This window comes from Psittacula echo, assembly GCF_963264785.1.
Source record: "Psittacula echo genome assembly, chromosome: 7".
NCBI classification, from domain to species: Eukaryota; Metazoa; Chordata; class Aves; order Psittaciformes; family Psittacidae; genus Psittacula; species Psittacula echo.
This window is the reverse complement of record NC_137740.1, coordinates 13,062,303-13,076,035: the sequence shown is the minus strand read 5'-3', so window position 1 is coordinate 13,076,035 and position 13,733 is coordinate 13,062,303. Positions and strand designations below refer to the sequence as shown.

The following is a 13,733-nucleotide window of genomic DNA, read 5'->3' as shown; positions in this document are numbered from 1 at the left end:
CCTCTGCTCCGTCCCTGCCCTGCTGCCAGCACCAGCTGCAGGCAGAGTCCTGCGGGCAGCCATGTGCCAGTAGCCTCTGAGCAGGGCACAAGGGGCTGGGGAGGCAGGAGACTCGGCCTTGGGGCAGGCTGAGGTCCCTCCACAGTGTGTGGAGGTCTCCCAGGAAGACATACGTGGCTGATCCATGCTCCAGTGCCCTGGGCTTTTGTGAGGGAAGCAGGGGGAGCTCTGCGGGCCAGTCTGGGGCAACTGAGGCCCTGGGTTTGGCAGGGGATTGTTTGGGACAGGGGAGCAGGGTCTCTGTTTCATATCTTCTCTTCTTGACTCTTTCAGATGAAAGACACTGGAAAGGAAGGACGTGGCCCTGGTTGTTCCCTTATGGTGATGCTCCAGGGATGCTCCACCACCTCCTGCAGCCCTGCCTGCGGGGTGGGCTCAGCCCCAGCACATGGACCATAGCTCTCCAGGTGGCACTGCTGCAGAGGGGCACTCCAAAGAATGAGACAGAGACGTCCCTGCTTCAGAAATGCAGCTGCCTTCGCAACCGCTGACGTCTGGACCCTTCTCTTCACTGTAAGCGTATAGATTCATCTGTGCAACCACCCCACTGTGTCCCCCCGACCCAGCCACGCACCATGCCGGAGCTGGCAGAGCTGAGCAGCCCCCGCACCCCTGCGGACGCAGACCACATCCAAAGGAACATCCTGGAGGAGCATGTGGAGCTCTGGTGGTTCCAGGACCCCAAGAAGTCCATCCTGTGCTATGGAGTGGCCGTGGCACTGATCCTGTCCTGCGGAATCGGAGGCATCATCCTGCTGTACAGCACCAGCAGCCGGTCCGGGGAGTGGCGGCTGGCCGTGGGCACCACGCTGTGCCTCCTGGCCCTGCTCGTGCTGCTGAAGCAGCTGCTGAGCTCTGCCATCCAGGACATGAACTGCATCCGCAGCCGGGATCAGATTGAGCTCCTCAAGAGCGGCGGCTTCTCAGACTGCCTGGTGCTGCTGCTCAGCGCCCTGGTGCTGCTGGTCTGCGGGGTGGTGCTCACCATCCTCTCCACCACGACCATGCAGCTCAGCCCCGCACGGCCGCTGGCCAGCATGTTCACCAGTGGGGTTGTCCTCCTGACTGCTGGCAGCGCCATCCTCCTCTGCCTGCTGCTTTACCTGCTCTGCACGTCCTGCCGCCATGCTGCTCCTCGCAGCCTGGAGACCGGCGAGATCCGTGTCTTCACCATCTCCGGCCGCCTCGCTCCAAACAGGCGGCTTCCTCCCACCTCCAGCATGGCCAACCTGATCTGACCCAGGACATCTCTGCGTGAGCCTCTGGATACAACCCGTCAGCAGGGCTGGTGCTGGCCTTTCCTTGAAGGAAAGGGGAGTGTTGCCATGTGCCTCACACTTCTTTTGGAGATGACTGGCATTTGCTTTGCTGCAGGCTGATGGCACGGCAGGGACCTGGGACACCTGGACAGGCTCTGATCTGGTACATGAGGAGCTCAGCACTGGCCTGGTTGGTGTTGTATCTCCATACAGCCTCCTGCAACAGCTGCTGCCTGCCCGGCTGTGGTGCCTGTCACAGCGTTAAGGTGAGCCTGTCCCGTACCTATGGGGACTCTGGTACTTGCTTGGTTCCCGCAGTTCCTGGATCTGTTGTGCGCCTTCCTGGCAGGGGAGGCTGTGATTGAAGGTTGTATGAAACTACCCTGTGCTTTGTGCAGAGCTGCCAGCCACTGAGCGAAGTAGAGCCTGTAGCAGGTGATGAATGGCAGGAAACACTCTGCATGTCAGCAGGCATGCAGTGCAAGTGAAGGGAGGTTGGTGGGAGGTAGGGCTGCAGGGGCTGCTCCCGAGGAAGCACCTGTGTGTCTGTCGGAGCAAGCATGGGATTTGCACGGAATTCCATGCGCCAGAGCCCCGGCATGGCTGGACCTCACATGAAATGCTGTTTGTGTTTGCAGTGCTGGGATCTGTTCCAATACTACATGTCTGCAGCCCATCCCCTTCTGTGGTTTATCAAAGGGGTGATCAACAGGTGTTGGAGTCAGGGCTCTGATGTGTTATCAGTGCTGCCCTGTGTTGGGGCTCTGCTATCAATGCCAGCGTGCTCCAGCCACACGAGCCACAAACAGCAAGGTGCAGTCACTGAGGATGGTGATGGGATGCTCAAATCCCAGGGCTGGGCTGATGCTCTGCAAGGGCAGTGCTAGGGGGGAACGTTGTTACCCTCAGAGAGGAGTTTCCCAAGTAGAGGCACCCCTGCTGCTGTGGGAGCACTGCGGCTCATCCCAGTCCCTGTGCATTCCCACGCTGCTTCTGCCTCCCAAGTGCTGCTGTAGCTGCAGGGCGGAAAAGTTCTTCTGCTACCACTTGGCCTTTACCTGGAGCTTTTTCAGTGTTTTATCTCTACAAAGTGTCTATCACCGAGGTGTCTTTCCCAGAGGCAGACTAACAGCTCATCCCGGGAGCTTTTCCTGTGACTTTAGGCTAATTTACCTGTCAAAATTCTCACTTCCTCTAAAGACCCACAAACCATTTCACTGCCCTTTCCATAGACACCGATCATAACCTCCTAGCAAAGCTGCTCCTGAAAAACCTTCTCTTCATCTTCCTGTCTGCTCCCGTCTCCCCCTCACCTGAGCTGCTCTGCCCCAGCCGTTATTTTTGCTCATTATTTGCAAAGTTCCCTCTGTAATGGAACAAGACTGAGCTATTATTTCTTGGTGCCTAAGTACCAAATTTATTTGGAAGAGGACGGTAGCTCGTTCCCTTAGTAACAGCATGTCCATGCTACACCTACACTGGAAGCAGTGTCAGAGTTCAGCATCAGTGAATCCCTCTAGATATATGCTGGACAATGAAGGCTTCAGCCTTTCACAGCTCTAGACCACACCATCTCTGATGCACTTCATCACATGAGGGCACTTCTGTATTCATCTGCTCTTGCTCTGCTCCTGCTGCCTTTCCTACACCTGCAGCTCTGGATTTTTTTTCCCAAAGTATGGGAGCAGCATTTTGGCTTTTCTTTCTGGACCTGTTATTTACACATTTTCCTCTGCCACTTTCACATCATCCATTGATTTTATTAAACTGCTGTTTCCTCCTCTCTCTGAATCATTTCCCTTAATCTGCCCAAGATTTCAGAGGGTGTTACTAAGCTCAGCTCCTTCTATGCTAAATCCTCAGCAAAGCAAATAGCCATCCTGCCCCTCTGGGCTGTTTGACCCTGGGTCCAGCAGGGACCTGTGTGCATACACAGGGAGGAACAGGCCAGAGCTGGACAGCTTTGTGCCATCGCCGTTGCTGCTGCTCTGCACATCTATGTCAGTGCATGTGCAGTTACACCACCTCTGCTTCTTACTCCCAGCTCCCCCAGCCTGCACACGTGGGCAGTCCACAGCTGCCTGCACACCAGCTGTTTTGCACATCTGGGTATTCCTGAGAAGGTGCGTGACTGTGCCCAGCTCACAGCTCCACACTCCCTACATGCCAATGTGAATCCTCCTCTCCATAGCCCCTTCAAAACATGCCCCAAGTGCCCATGAACTATGCCAGGAAAGGATACTTGTAGGCAGTGTCAGCAACACAAGGAGATACTGTCTGAGAACAGGCTGTCCCCAAAGGTGGCAGATCGGGTGTCTGGCTGCCAAGAGGGACAGCCTGTGCTGCCCCAGTCACAGTCTCCGTCTGCAGCAGCAGTACTGGTCTGCTCCTTTCTTGGTTCCTGTGTTGTGTGCGGAAATACTTAATAAAGTGTGACAGAAATCAACCGTGTTGAAGGCTGATGCTTGAGTGTTGGCCTCTCTGAAGAGCGGGGGGTGGCAGGGCTACGCAAAACTGGCCTCTGCTCAGACAGAGCCCGGGGCAAAAACCATGGCAGCCCAGGGTATCTCCTGAAACTGTGATTTTGGTTTACCAGCAAGTGTGGCAATGCCTCCACAGCCCCCAAATGCATATACTGATTTCCTGATACACATCTTGCACCTCCAGATGCACATGCATCTCCTTCTGCTCAAGGAACTAGCCAGCCAATCCCCCTTACCACCATTCTGTGAACAGAAGAGCTTGCCATGCCTCTGAAAGACGCTCATGTGGTGCACGCAAAGCCTCCTGATGATGTCCATGCCAGTTGGCTTGTAAAGAAGCTGTTTCACTCTGTGGTGAGGCAGAGCCTTGTGCTTCATGGCAGCAGCTACTGCCTGCAGCGACCCTAGAACCAGCCTGCCTACATACCTGCCACTGCTCCCATCCGCCAGCCTCGACCATGGGGTCCTCTGACTGCTTCCTGGGGGGACCCCCCTGAGAAGGCGCCTTTTTTTCTGCTCTGATCCCCTTGTATTCCCAGCTCCGCATGCCAGATGCAATTCCCACCACTGGGCTGCCAAGCTCCTGCCCTCTACCACTGGAAATGCCTGGAGAGGGGTCAGAGGGGCTGCCACGCTCCCCTGCACACCAGAAAAACAGGGTCAGAGTAGACAAGCAACCCACCACTGGGCACTGAGGGATGAGAGTGAGCAAGATCCTGGATATAAAACATGGGCACTTGTATTTTAATCTCTTTAAAGACATCACTGAGACCTAAATAAAACATTGAGTCTAGAGTGAGTTCATGTGATTGAAAAGCATGTTGAAAAGCCTGGAAATTGCCCTCCAAAAGAGAACTGAAATGCATTTTCCCAGTCCTCAGATTTAAGTATCCTATTTTACCTGAAAGATATCCATGATTTCAAAAAATTACAGCATATATTACATATATATACAGTGTGTGCTGTAATTCAAATGGAGCTGTTAAGATGAACCCAAAAGGCAAAACATGAGGCAGTGATTGCAAAAGTAAATCTCAGGTTAGAAATACATTATTTAACAACCAAAACTGGATGACCACTGAAACAAGCCAGCAGGTTTGCCTCCTCATGGCTATAATGGCACCTTCCCTCTCTGGAAGGTGCTCTAAGTCACTGGCCTGTGTCACCCATGCAACGCCCAACCCAGTCGTTCCCTTTGGTTTACATTCTCTGACATGTATTATTTACATTTGTATACACTGTGCTCTGTAAATGTCTTAATGACCACAGAAATAGAAAGGCAGTTTACAGTGCAACGGAGGTTTGAAGGAGATGGGGAATTAGCCATGTGGCAGGGCTTCAAGAAATGCTGTCCCTGTGATGATGTTTCATGCTCTGGAGCAAGATAAGAGAGATTTCCAGGCTACTGGGGACGGGAACAACCAGGTTGTGCTCTGGGAATTCCGCCCAGCCAGATGGTACCAGCTTGTGAATCACTTTACTAAGGAGGGTGAACGCTGCTGCTGCTTCCTGCTTATAACTCCAGTGTGACCCACACAGACATGACTGGCTGGGTCATAACTCGCAGTTGCCGATGTCTCATGTGCTGTTTATCGTGCCACAAAGATGACAGGAATGCAAAAATTATAATGTTCATCTAAATCCATGCTTAGAGATACAGATGGGACGCTGCAATGGGTGCCGGGGGACAGGGCTATCTTGCCCCAGTGCACGTGCCTGCCTGACTCAGCAAGCCGCCAACAAGTCTGCTCAGCTCTGCAGAGCTCGCATGGGAAAAGTAAGTGCTTTCCTAGCATGTCTTGGTGGAGAGGGATGAGAGAAAAGAGGGAAGGGGTGCGCTGTAAAGCAGCAAGAGGGGTGGAAAGCAGCATTGTAAAGATGTGCACAGAAATCCTGCGATGAAGCAGCAGATCTGCCTGTGGGTGACAGATGGGTGACAGCTTGCACAAGTGCATTCGTGTCACAGACCTGTTCTTTCACCAACACAATTAACATGGAATGCATTTGTGGTCCTTGAAAGCACATGCAGAGGAATCCGCACCCCAGCTGTGGGCTGACGGGTCTCTTTCTGGCACTGTCACCAGGAGAGCTCCAACAAACCATCACAGACAGAGGCTTTAATCACACTTTTAATCACACCCTGGAGTGACAACACATTGAAGGACAGAGCAGGGTTGTGTCTGGCACCATAGGACAGTGGGGCTGATGCCTGAGACCCTGCAGAGAGCACCAGGGCAGGCTTCTCTTCCCACTCCACCATACTGCCTGGGTGCAAGAGGCACCATCTTCTTCATCAGTAGCATCCAAGCAGGGCTGGGAAAGCAGGAGCAGGTCCGGTGTGCCTGTACTGTTGCATCCCCACTGGCATCATGCTGGGGCTGGCTGCCTTCAGCCTCCATCACCATTCCCAGACCCCCCCTTTCTCTCCCCTCCTCTCCACTCCTTTCCTCCTGCCCCCAGCCCTGTGGGGCTAAATACCGAGGGCAGGATGGGGATGGAGGTGAAGGGACAGTGAGAGGCTGCTGGACTGCAGGCTCAGATGGAGAGGTGGAACTGCCTCTCCTCATCCTCTGGCACCTGCTCACTTGGCTGGATATAGTTGTCCTCGATGAAGCCATCGTCATCCTCACCTTGCAGGTCAGCAGCACCAGGCATGGGGTGGCTCTCACAGGCCCCCTGGCCTGAGGAGCCCCTGTCCCAGCTGCTGCTGTCCTCCATGGGGCTGCCTCCGATCGAGCTGGTTTCGGGCAGTGGCCGGTGGTGGTAGCTGGTGAAGTTCTTGTGGAAGACCTTGCACTTGGCAGCCAGTGCGATCAAGATGGAGATGCCAATTGCTGCCACCAGGAAGCCTACTAGGTAAGGCCAGCTCCTTCCCCCTTTCCCGGTGGGTGGTGCGGTGGCTGCAGTGCAGTAAGATCATCAGGGTTAGGGCAGGTCAGCCTGGGCATACCCAGTGCTCTTCAGCAGCCAGCCCTGTACATGCCTCCAGCATGCAGCTAGCATAGGATTGCTTCCATTAGGAACAATATAAATGCCCTTCACCAGGAGCTAGCTACCAAGAACCTGTGGGAAAAACTGCTGGATGGCTGATACTGGTGCCAATCACTGCAGGTCTACATTCTGTGTTGCTTTGTGGCATCTGCTGACTTTTCCGTTGCAAAGCCAGCAAACACCTCGCAGGTGGTGGCCACCCTCCCCACCAAACCACTGCACCATCAGTGGCCCCTGGGAGTGGTGCAGAGCCAGGAGTCCCTGCCTGCAGTCCCTCTGGGGTGATAGAAAGGAGAAGGGAGATTGACCTTATGGACACCTTTGTAGCTGCACAACTCACTGTTGCTGTAGGTCACTGTGATCTGCTGCACCGTGCTGACCTCCCGAGGAAACCGCTGCTTCATCCGGCAGCCCAGGTCCTGGGAATCCAGTGCTGCGACCTCCCGGCCCCGCAGCCACGGGGGTGATGCACAGGTCACCTGCACAGCTGGGAGACACACAGGATAAAGTGGGACAGGGGGCCTGCCCCCATCCCCTCCCCAGTTTAGAGAAGATGATCCCTGCTTGCTCCTGGGTTGATAGGACACCTTGCAAGATGCTCCTGGGTCTGACCTCCAGCCTCACTGGCCCTCAGCACATTGTAAGGCAGAACCAAAGGAAAAATTCCCTGGCCAAGGAACTGTGTGAGTGTGTGACTGTGATTAGCAGGCTTCTGTTAACTGGATAATGCCAAATTCACGGGTACTGATAGAAACTCCACTGTCACAGGTCTGCTCTTTCCTGGTAGATGAGCTCAAGAGGGTTGGAGCCTAATCCGGCTCCACAGGAGGAGCTGCCAAGTGCTCAACACCTCTTGAAAATTTGGTTGCTCCATGTGGATACATATAGGTGGATTTTGGGGCTGAAGCATACATGCAGCCCCTTTCCCAGTAAGAGTGGCTAAATTATCCTGCTGTCATTCCCAGAAAACTTTGGTATCATGTGTAACTGCAAGAAAGGAAGAGACACATCACCTTCCAGTTCACTGTCCTTCGGCAAGGTGGGAGAGGTCCCAGGGAAGCCTGCCCAGGGGTTAGAGCAAAGGGATCGAGTGGGACCGCTGCCCCAGAGTTCCTCCTGCCCAGCACCTCTTGTGCCACCTGCCCCTGTGTTCTCACCTTGCCTGCGCTGCAGCCACTGCTGCAGAGGGTGTGCACTGCAGTCACAGAGCCAGGGGTTCCCTTCCAGCTGGACCTGCGGGACTGTGTCCATCAACTGCAGGCTCCACGTGTCCACAGAGACCAGTGCATTCTGCTGCAGGTCCAGGTGGAAAAGCGCCTTCAGTGGCAGGAACAAAGAGCCCTCAAGCTCTTGCAGACTGTTGTTTCTTAGGAGCAGTGTGCGCAAGTTTCCCAGGCCCTTGAAAGCATCCATGTGGAGGTAGGTGATGCTGCAGCTGCTCAGGTCCAGCAGACGCACTGCTCCGAGGTTGGAGAAGGCTGCTGGGCTCAGCACCAGAAGGGCATTGCTAGAGAGATTGAGGGTGTGCAGGGAAGGGAAATGCATCAAGAGAGTCCTGTGATGGGGCATGACCAAGGAGTTGAAGGAGAGGTCCAAACTGGTGATGTTGTTTGGAAGGGAACTTGGAGCATTCCGGAGGCTCTTCCCGTGGCAGTCAGCCCATCCCTGGGAAGAAAGCTGGTGTCTGAGATGTGCTTTCTGTGCTGGGGAGGATCTCTAGACTGAGACTCCCCAGAGTTCAAATGTCTTAATGAGTTACCCTTGCAGAGTTTAAAAAAACAAAGACACAAACAAGTTTGAATAACATATGAGCTGCTCAAAATGTAAGTTTGGTGTGGGTCAGGATAAACAGAGAAAGATGAGCAGGACAGCCCACCACTGAGAGCAGCTGACGGAAGAAGTAAAGGGGGAACATGGAGAGCTGGGGGGAAACTCAAACAGACGACGTGGATATGAAGGAACCAGGTTGTCACCCTCCTGTCCTCCCTTTCAGGGCAGTTGTTATGCAGGGTCAGCTTGCAGAGGGCCTTCCTTTCCTCCCCAGTCCCCAGGGATCTCCTGTATGACACATGGCATCCTCCCAGCTGGGGCAGCAAAGCAGGCGAGACCCTGCCCGCTGTGAGGGCAGGCAGAGTGATGGTACCTGCACCAGGCACACATGTCAAGAGCTGCTCCCGGGGCCTGTGCAGGAAATCCCACCCATGCCTCCAGCCCTCCCGTGTTTCTGAGGATGCACTGTGAGTGCCAGTGGCTTAGTGCAGCCTGGCTGCGGCTGTAGTAGTAAACAGAACACACTGGGGAGCATTCGCTGTCCCAAAAGACCAGCAGTGCATGCTGAATGGATCAACATATCCATACAGATATATTGGATTTCCCTGAAAAACAGGGTGGCCAAATTCAAGCTGGTCATGGGCAGCAGTCCCCAGAACGTGTTACTCTTCCTTGGGCTTTATGTGGGGCCCAGCCAAGATTTTTGAGGTCTGTCTCAAGCTCACATAGGGCTGGGCTCGGGGAGGCTGGGTAAAACAGGGCAAACCTTTTGAGGAACCATCAGAGAGCTCAGTGGGCAGCACTGCCCTGTGCCATCCTTTTCCTGCAACAGCCGCTTTTCCTGCTTCCTCCCAGCTCCCTCCTGGTGCAGCTTAGCTGCTGGCTGCAGCACTTGTCCCAGTGAGATGGTTTAGTTACACTTCCTGCTCCTTGCCAGACACGTGGGGATGCTAACCCCATGGTTGCCCTGACCCTGGCTTCAGGCACTGCATCATCCTGCACTGGAGAAGGGAGTGCGGGACTGTCCTGGATTCAGCTGGGATAGAGTTAATTTTCTTCCTAGTGCTGGTGCAGTGCTGTGTTTTGGATTTAGTGTGAGAACAATGCTGATACCACACCAATGTTGAAGTTGTTGCTAAGTAGTGCTTATTCTGATTCAAGGCCTTTTCAGTCTCATGCTCTGTCAGTGAGGAGGGGCACAAGGAGCCGGTAGGAAGCAGGCACAAGACACCTGACCTGAACTAGCCAAGGGGGTATTCCATACCATAGAACACCACACTCAGTACAGAAACAGGGGATTTGGCCCAAAGGGACTGACAGCTGCTCAGAACAAGCTGGGCATCAGTCAGTGGGTGGTGAGCAATTGTATTGTGCATCACTTGCCCTTCTTGGGTTTTATCCCCTTCTCTCTCATTGTTTATGTTTATTATTATTATTACCTTTATTTCCATTATTAAACTGTTCTGATCTCAATGGCTGGGGTTTACTTCCGATTCTCCCTCCCATCCCACAGAGGATGAGGGGAGAGATGAAGCATCTATGTTGGTACTTAAGTTGCCAGCTGGGATTACACAACAACAATGGGTGGGAGTCCCTCAGGGATGTGCCTCCCTCCTCTCACCATGCATCCTTATGGGCAGCTGTGTTATGGCTGCAACCAAGACACCCCCAGAAATGCCACAGCTCAGATAAAGCTTTGCCACCCCTGCCATGCTGCGGTGAATGGGCTGGACAATGTGATGTGTTCAGCCCGAGCCTGGGAGCAGGGCAGCCAGGCTGCAGGTGTGGGTGACCCACCGCTGGTCGCGGGTGGCACAGCACACCTCCCAGTTAACTCCGCTTGCTCCCATGGGTTTTCCTTGCTCCTCATCTCTCCCGCAGCGCAGAAGAGGAGCCGCCTGGCAGGGCCTGCTGCCCGCAGGCACATGGTGCCACAACCCCAGCCATGCCTACCCATGCCTACCCCTGCCCAGCTGCTGCCCGTGCTGGAGCCCCCTCATGCCCCTTACCTGGTGGTCGAGGTTGCAGGGGTGTCCCGTCGCCACTGCCCAGGTGCAGAGTAGGCTGCAGATCCCGAGCAGGCAGGCAGGAGCCATTTGGCTCCAGGAAACGGCGGGGCTGAAAAACAAGCCTCGGGGAAAGCCGGGAATCCGGCAGAGCCGGCAGAGCCGGCCGGGCCGGGCCGGGCCCGGTGTGGCCACAGCCACAGGGCCCAGGGCCCCCGCCAAACCCCCAGGCCCGGCCACACGGCCCCGCAGACCCCCAGCCCCCGGGAGCCAGCCCTGCTGCGCCCTGGCCACGCTCCTGCCGCGCCGGTGAAAGGTGGCAGCGCTGGTTACACATTAACCACCACCACGCCCCGACACCTCCCATCCGCTGCAATGGGTGACCAGGGACCAGCTTCTGCCCCATGGAGCATGGGGCTGCCTTGGTGGGAGCAGAGCACTGGGAGGCAATGGGGGTCAGAGGATGAGTGGGGCACCTCTGTGGTATACCGGTGTTGTAGCAGCTGCTGGGCCCCTGCTCCATGCACCCAGGACAGGGGCATGCAGCAAGCCCCGGGCAGAGAAGGAGGGGCTGAAGCAGCAGGAAAGGGTCTTACAGGAAAATAAAGGTTTTATTGGGATTCAGGTGGAAAGGTGTTTAAAAGGTGCAGCAAATGGGCATGTCCCTGGGCCCGGCAGTGGCTCAGCAGTGTTGGCTTTCCAGCATTAGAGAGTCATATGGCTTCCTTGAGCAGCTCCTGTGAAGGTCCCAGAGGATGCGGGTGCCCCACCAACTCCCGCAGCCCCCATGCAGACCTGCCATTCATCAGCAGTGCTCTCTGCCAGTCCTGCCATGGAGCCAGTGAAAATCTGGGAAACGGTGTCAAAGCAGCATCCTGTAGGTGTTCACTGGCACATGGCTGGGACATGTGCCCATGCCCATGGGTACTGGGGCAGTGAGAGGGTGAGGGCTGGCAGAGCCTCTGCAGCAGGAGGGAGCCCCAAGCTCTCTTCCATGCTTTCTCATTCCCTGCTCCCTGCTCCCTGTTCTCACTGCTCCTCAGGGGCAAGAAGCTGCCTGCCAACAAGAGCACTGTGCATCTGCAGTTTCCACTCTGCCAGCAACCAGGACAGGGCAGCCCTGCTTCCCTCAGCTGCCAAGGGGCTCCTCCACAGCCACGCGTCCCACCCTTTCCTCAGGGAAACGGCCTCCCAGCAGCTTGTCCTTCATCCTGAGGGTGTGTTGTGGATGCCAACACAGCCAGGCATGCCTGCTCCCCTGCTGCGCTGCTGATGCCACCAGGCAGACTGGGGATGCTCTGACATCCCACAAGCAGGCTGCTCTTATGCCTTGTGGCAGCAGTCCTTAACCCAGCCTTGCAGAGACTGCCTGGGACCCCTTGTGCACATAAAATAAACAAATGGCCAGAGAAGCAGGGCTAGACAATGTTGCAGAGACAGCCCAGCCCATCAGTGGACTCACAGGGCGTTTGCATTTCCTATCAGGAAACGTATCAGTGCATTATGGTTTCTGGCATGCAGTGCTGTGCATTAGAATGGGCAAATGATAACAAAAAGGGGTATTTTTGTCACTCTTTTTTTTAGTCCATCATGATTCAGCAAAAACGTTGAGGTCTGTGAATTCAGCAGAAAATCAGGTGTTTTCAGTATGCTGTGGGTTGGGCAGCTGGAGCTTTTTATGTTACAGAAGAGCAAGTGTGGTGAGCTGCTTTGGCTGAGCTCAGCTGCACCCAGCTCCCTGGTTCCTCCTTCGGAGATACATAAAGTTAAACTGGCCGTGATTGGGTTTCCCCATAAAACATCCCAGGGAGGTTTCTTGCCCCACCTCCAACCTAAGGGATCCACACAGAGAGACACCTCTTACCCAAGTGTTCCTAGGAAAAGGTGCAAGGGGACAAAAGAGCTTTGGTCAGATTCCTTGATGGATCCCTGAGAGCTGAGCATCACCTGGTGTGAGAGCTGACTCCAAATGGCTCTCATTCCCCAAAACAGCAAAGCAATGCGCGGGTTCCCCTCGGGCAGTAAGAGGAGCCATGCTGTGCTCCAGGGAGTAATGGGCAGGGCCTGCGGTTGCAAAGCCTTTCCAGTGTGGGTTTGTTCTGTGTAAATAATCATGTCCTCAAATGGGATAATCTTGTCCTCAAACGAATCTTCTGTTGGAGGCAGTGTGCACCACACAGAGTGCACCATAACTGTTATTACACACAGCTCTGTGTGCTGCTGAGGGAGCACAGAACAAGTTGCTTCCCCAGGTGCTGCAGGTGTAAGCATGTGGTGGCACGATGGCAATTTTGTTGCGACTGTGATAAGCAGTGAACTAGGGGAAGAAGTAATTTATTTATCTATTCATGTATCTATCCCCTTCCTGCAGCTGTACTGAGTGCACGGATGAGTCCCTGACCCAGCGCCCTTGCAAATGACTTTGGGGTTCATCAGGCAAATGGGGATGTGCGGGCTGCCTGGGAGGGTGCCAATGGCAGGAGGGACCAGCCTGGCTGCCCAGCCCCTGTGCGTCTCACTGCGGGATGGCCTCATGTTCTGCATTTGCATTGTGATTGTGCCTCAGGTGCTCTGGGGGTCTCCCAAAACCGGAGCCCTTCTCCCATGCACAGCCCATGGCAAAGCACTGTGCTTAGTTTTCCAGGCAAATGGGGGCAGCTGCATCTGGTGTCCCTCTTTTTTGGACCCTCTCCATCCCTCCTGTCAGGGGGTGTCCATGCGGCTGCTCTGGGGGAGCTCCTACCCACTGCCATCCCTCCCTTGGCTGCTGTGGGCACCACGCGGCCCTGGAGTGCACTGTAAATAGTCGGAAGCGATGAATGGATTTCCCCTTCCTCTCCATGTGTGCTTTAGATTTTTGGCCGGATACAGTACAGGCTCGGGACACACCAAAACATGAGGCTTGCTCCCCGGCAGCCCTGGCTTTCACGTGGGAACAGTTTGATTTGTGAAGCAGTGGGAGGTTTGCTGGGTGAAGCTTATGCTGTTTTCCTGCAGAATGCCATTCATTTTCCAAACGAGATGCTCAGAGCCTGCCGGAGGCTGGGGCGGGAGGGCTGGGTGTGGGGACAGCGGTGCCATGCCGGTGCTGTGCTTGTGCCGCTGCCCATGCTGGCACTGTGCATGGGAAAGTGCTGGGGGAAATCCAGGCTTTCAGCTGCTTT

The 13,733-nt window shown here is 54.9% G+C and overlaps 2 protein-coding genes across 2 annotated transcripts; one reads left to right on the top strand and one right to left on the bottom strand.

Moving 5' to 3' along the window:
• Positions 1 to 635: 635 nt before the first annotated feature.
• On the top strand, positions 636 to 1,298 carry TMEM125 (transmembrane protein 125; the record flags this gene model as incomplete). The annotated part of the gene is made up of 1 exon (XM_080622941.1): positions 636 to 1,298. One exon carries the CDS (start codon positions 636 to 638, stop codon positions 1,296 to 1,298), a length of 663 nt encoding a protein of 220 aa, XP_080479067.1.
• Positions 1,299 to 6,337: 5,039 nt separating this feature from the next.
• LOC308223500 (type III endosome membrane protein TEMP) lies at positions 6,338 to 10,659 on the bottom strand (the record flags this gene model as incomplete). Its single annotated transcript, XM_080622607.1, has 4 exons — positions 6,338 to 6,702; positions 7,134 to 7,280; positions 7,951 to 8,458; positions 10,573 to 10,659. 4 exons carry the CDS (start codon positions 10,657 to 10,659, stop codon positions 6,338 to 6,340), a joined length of 1,107 nt encoding a protein of 368 aa, XP_080478733.1.
• Positions 10,660 to 13,733: the final 3,074 nt, after the last annotated feature.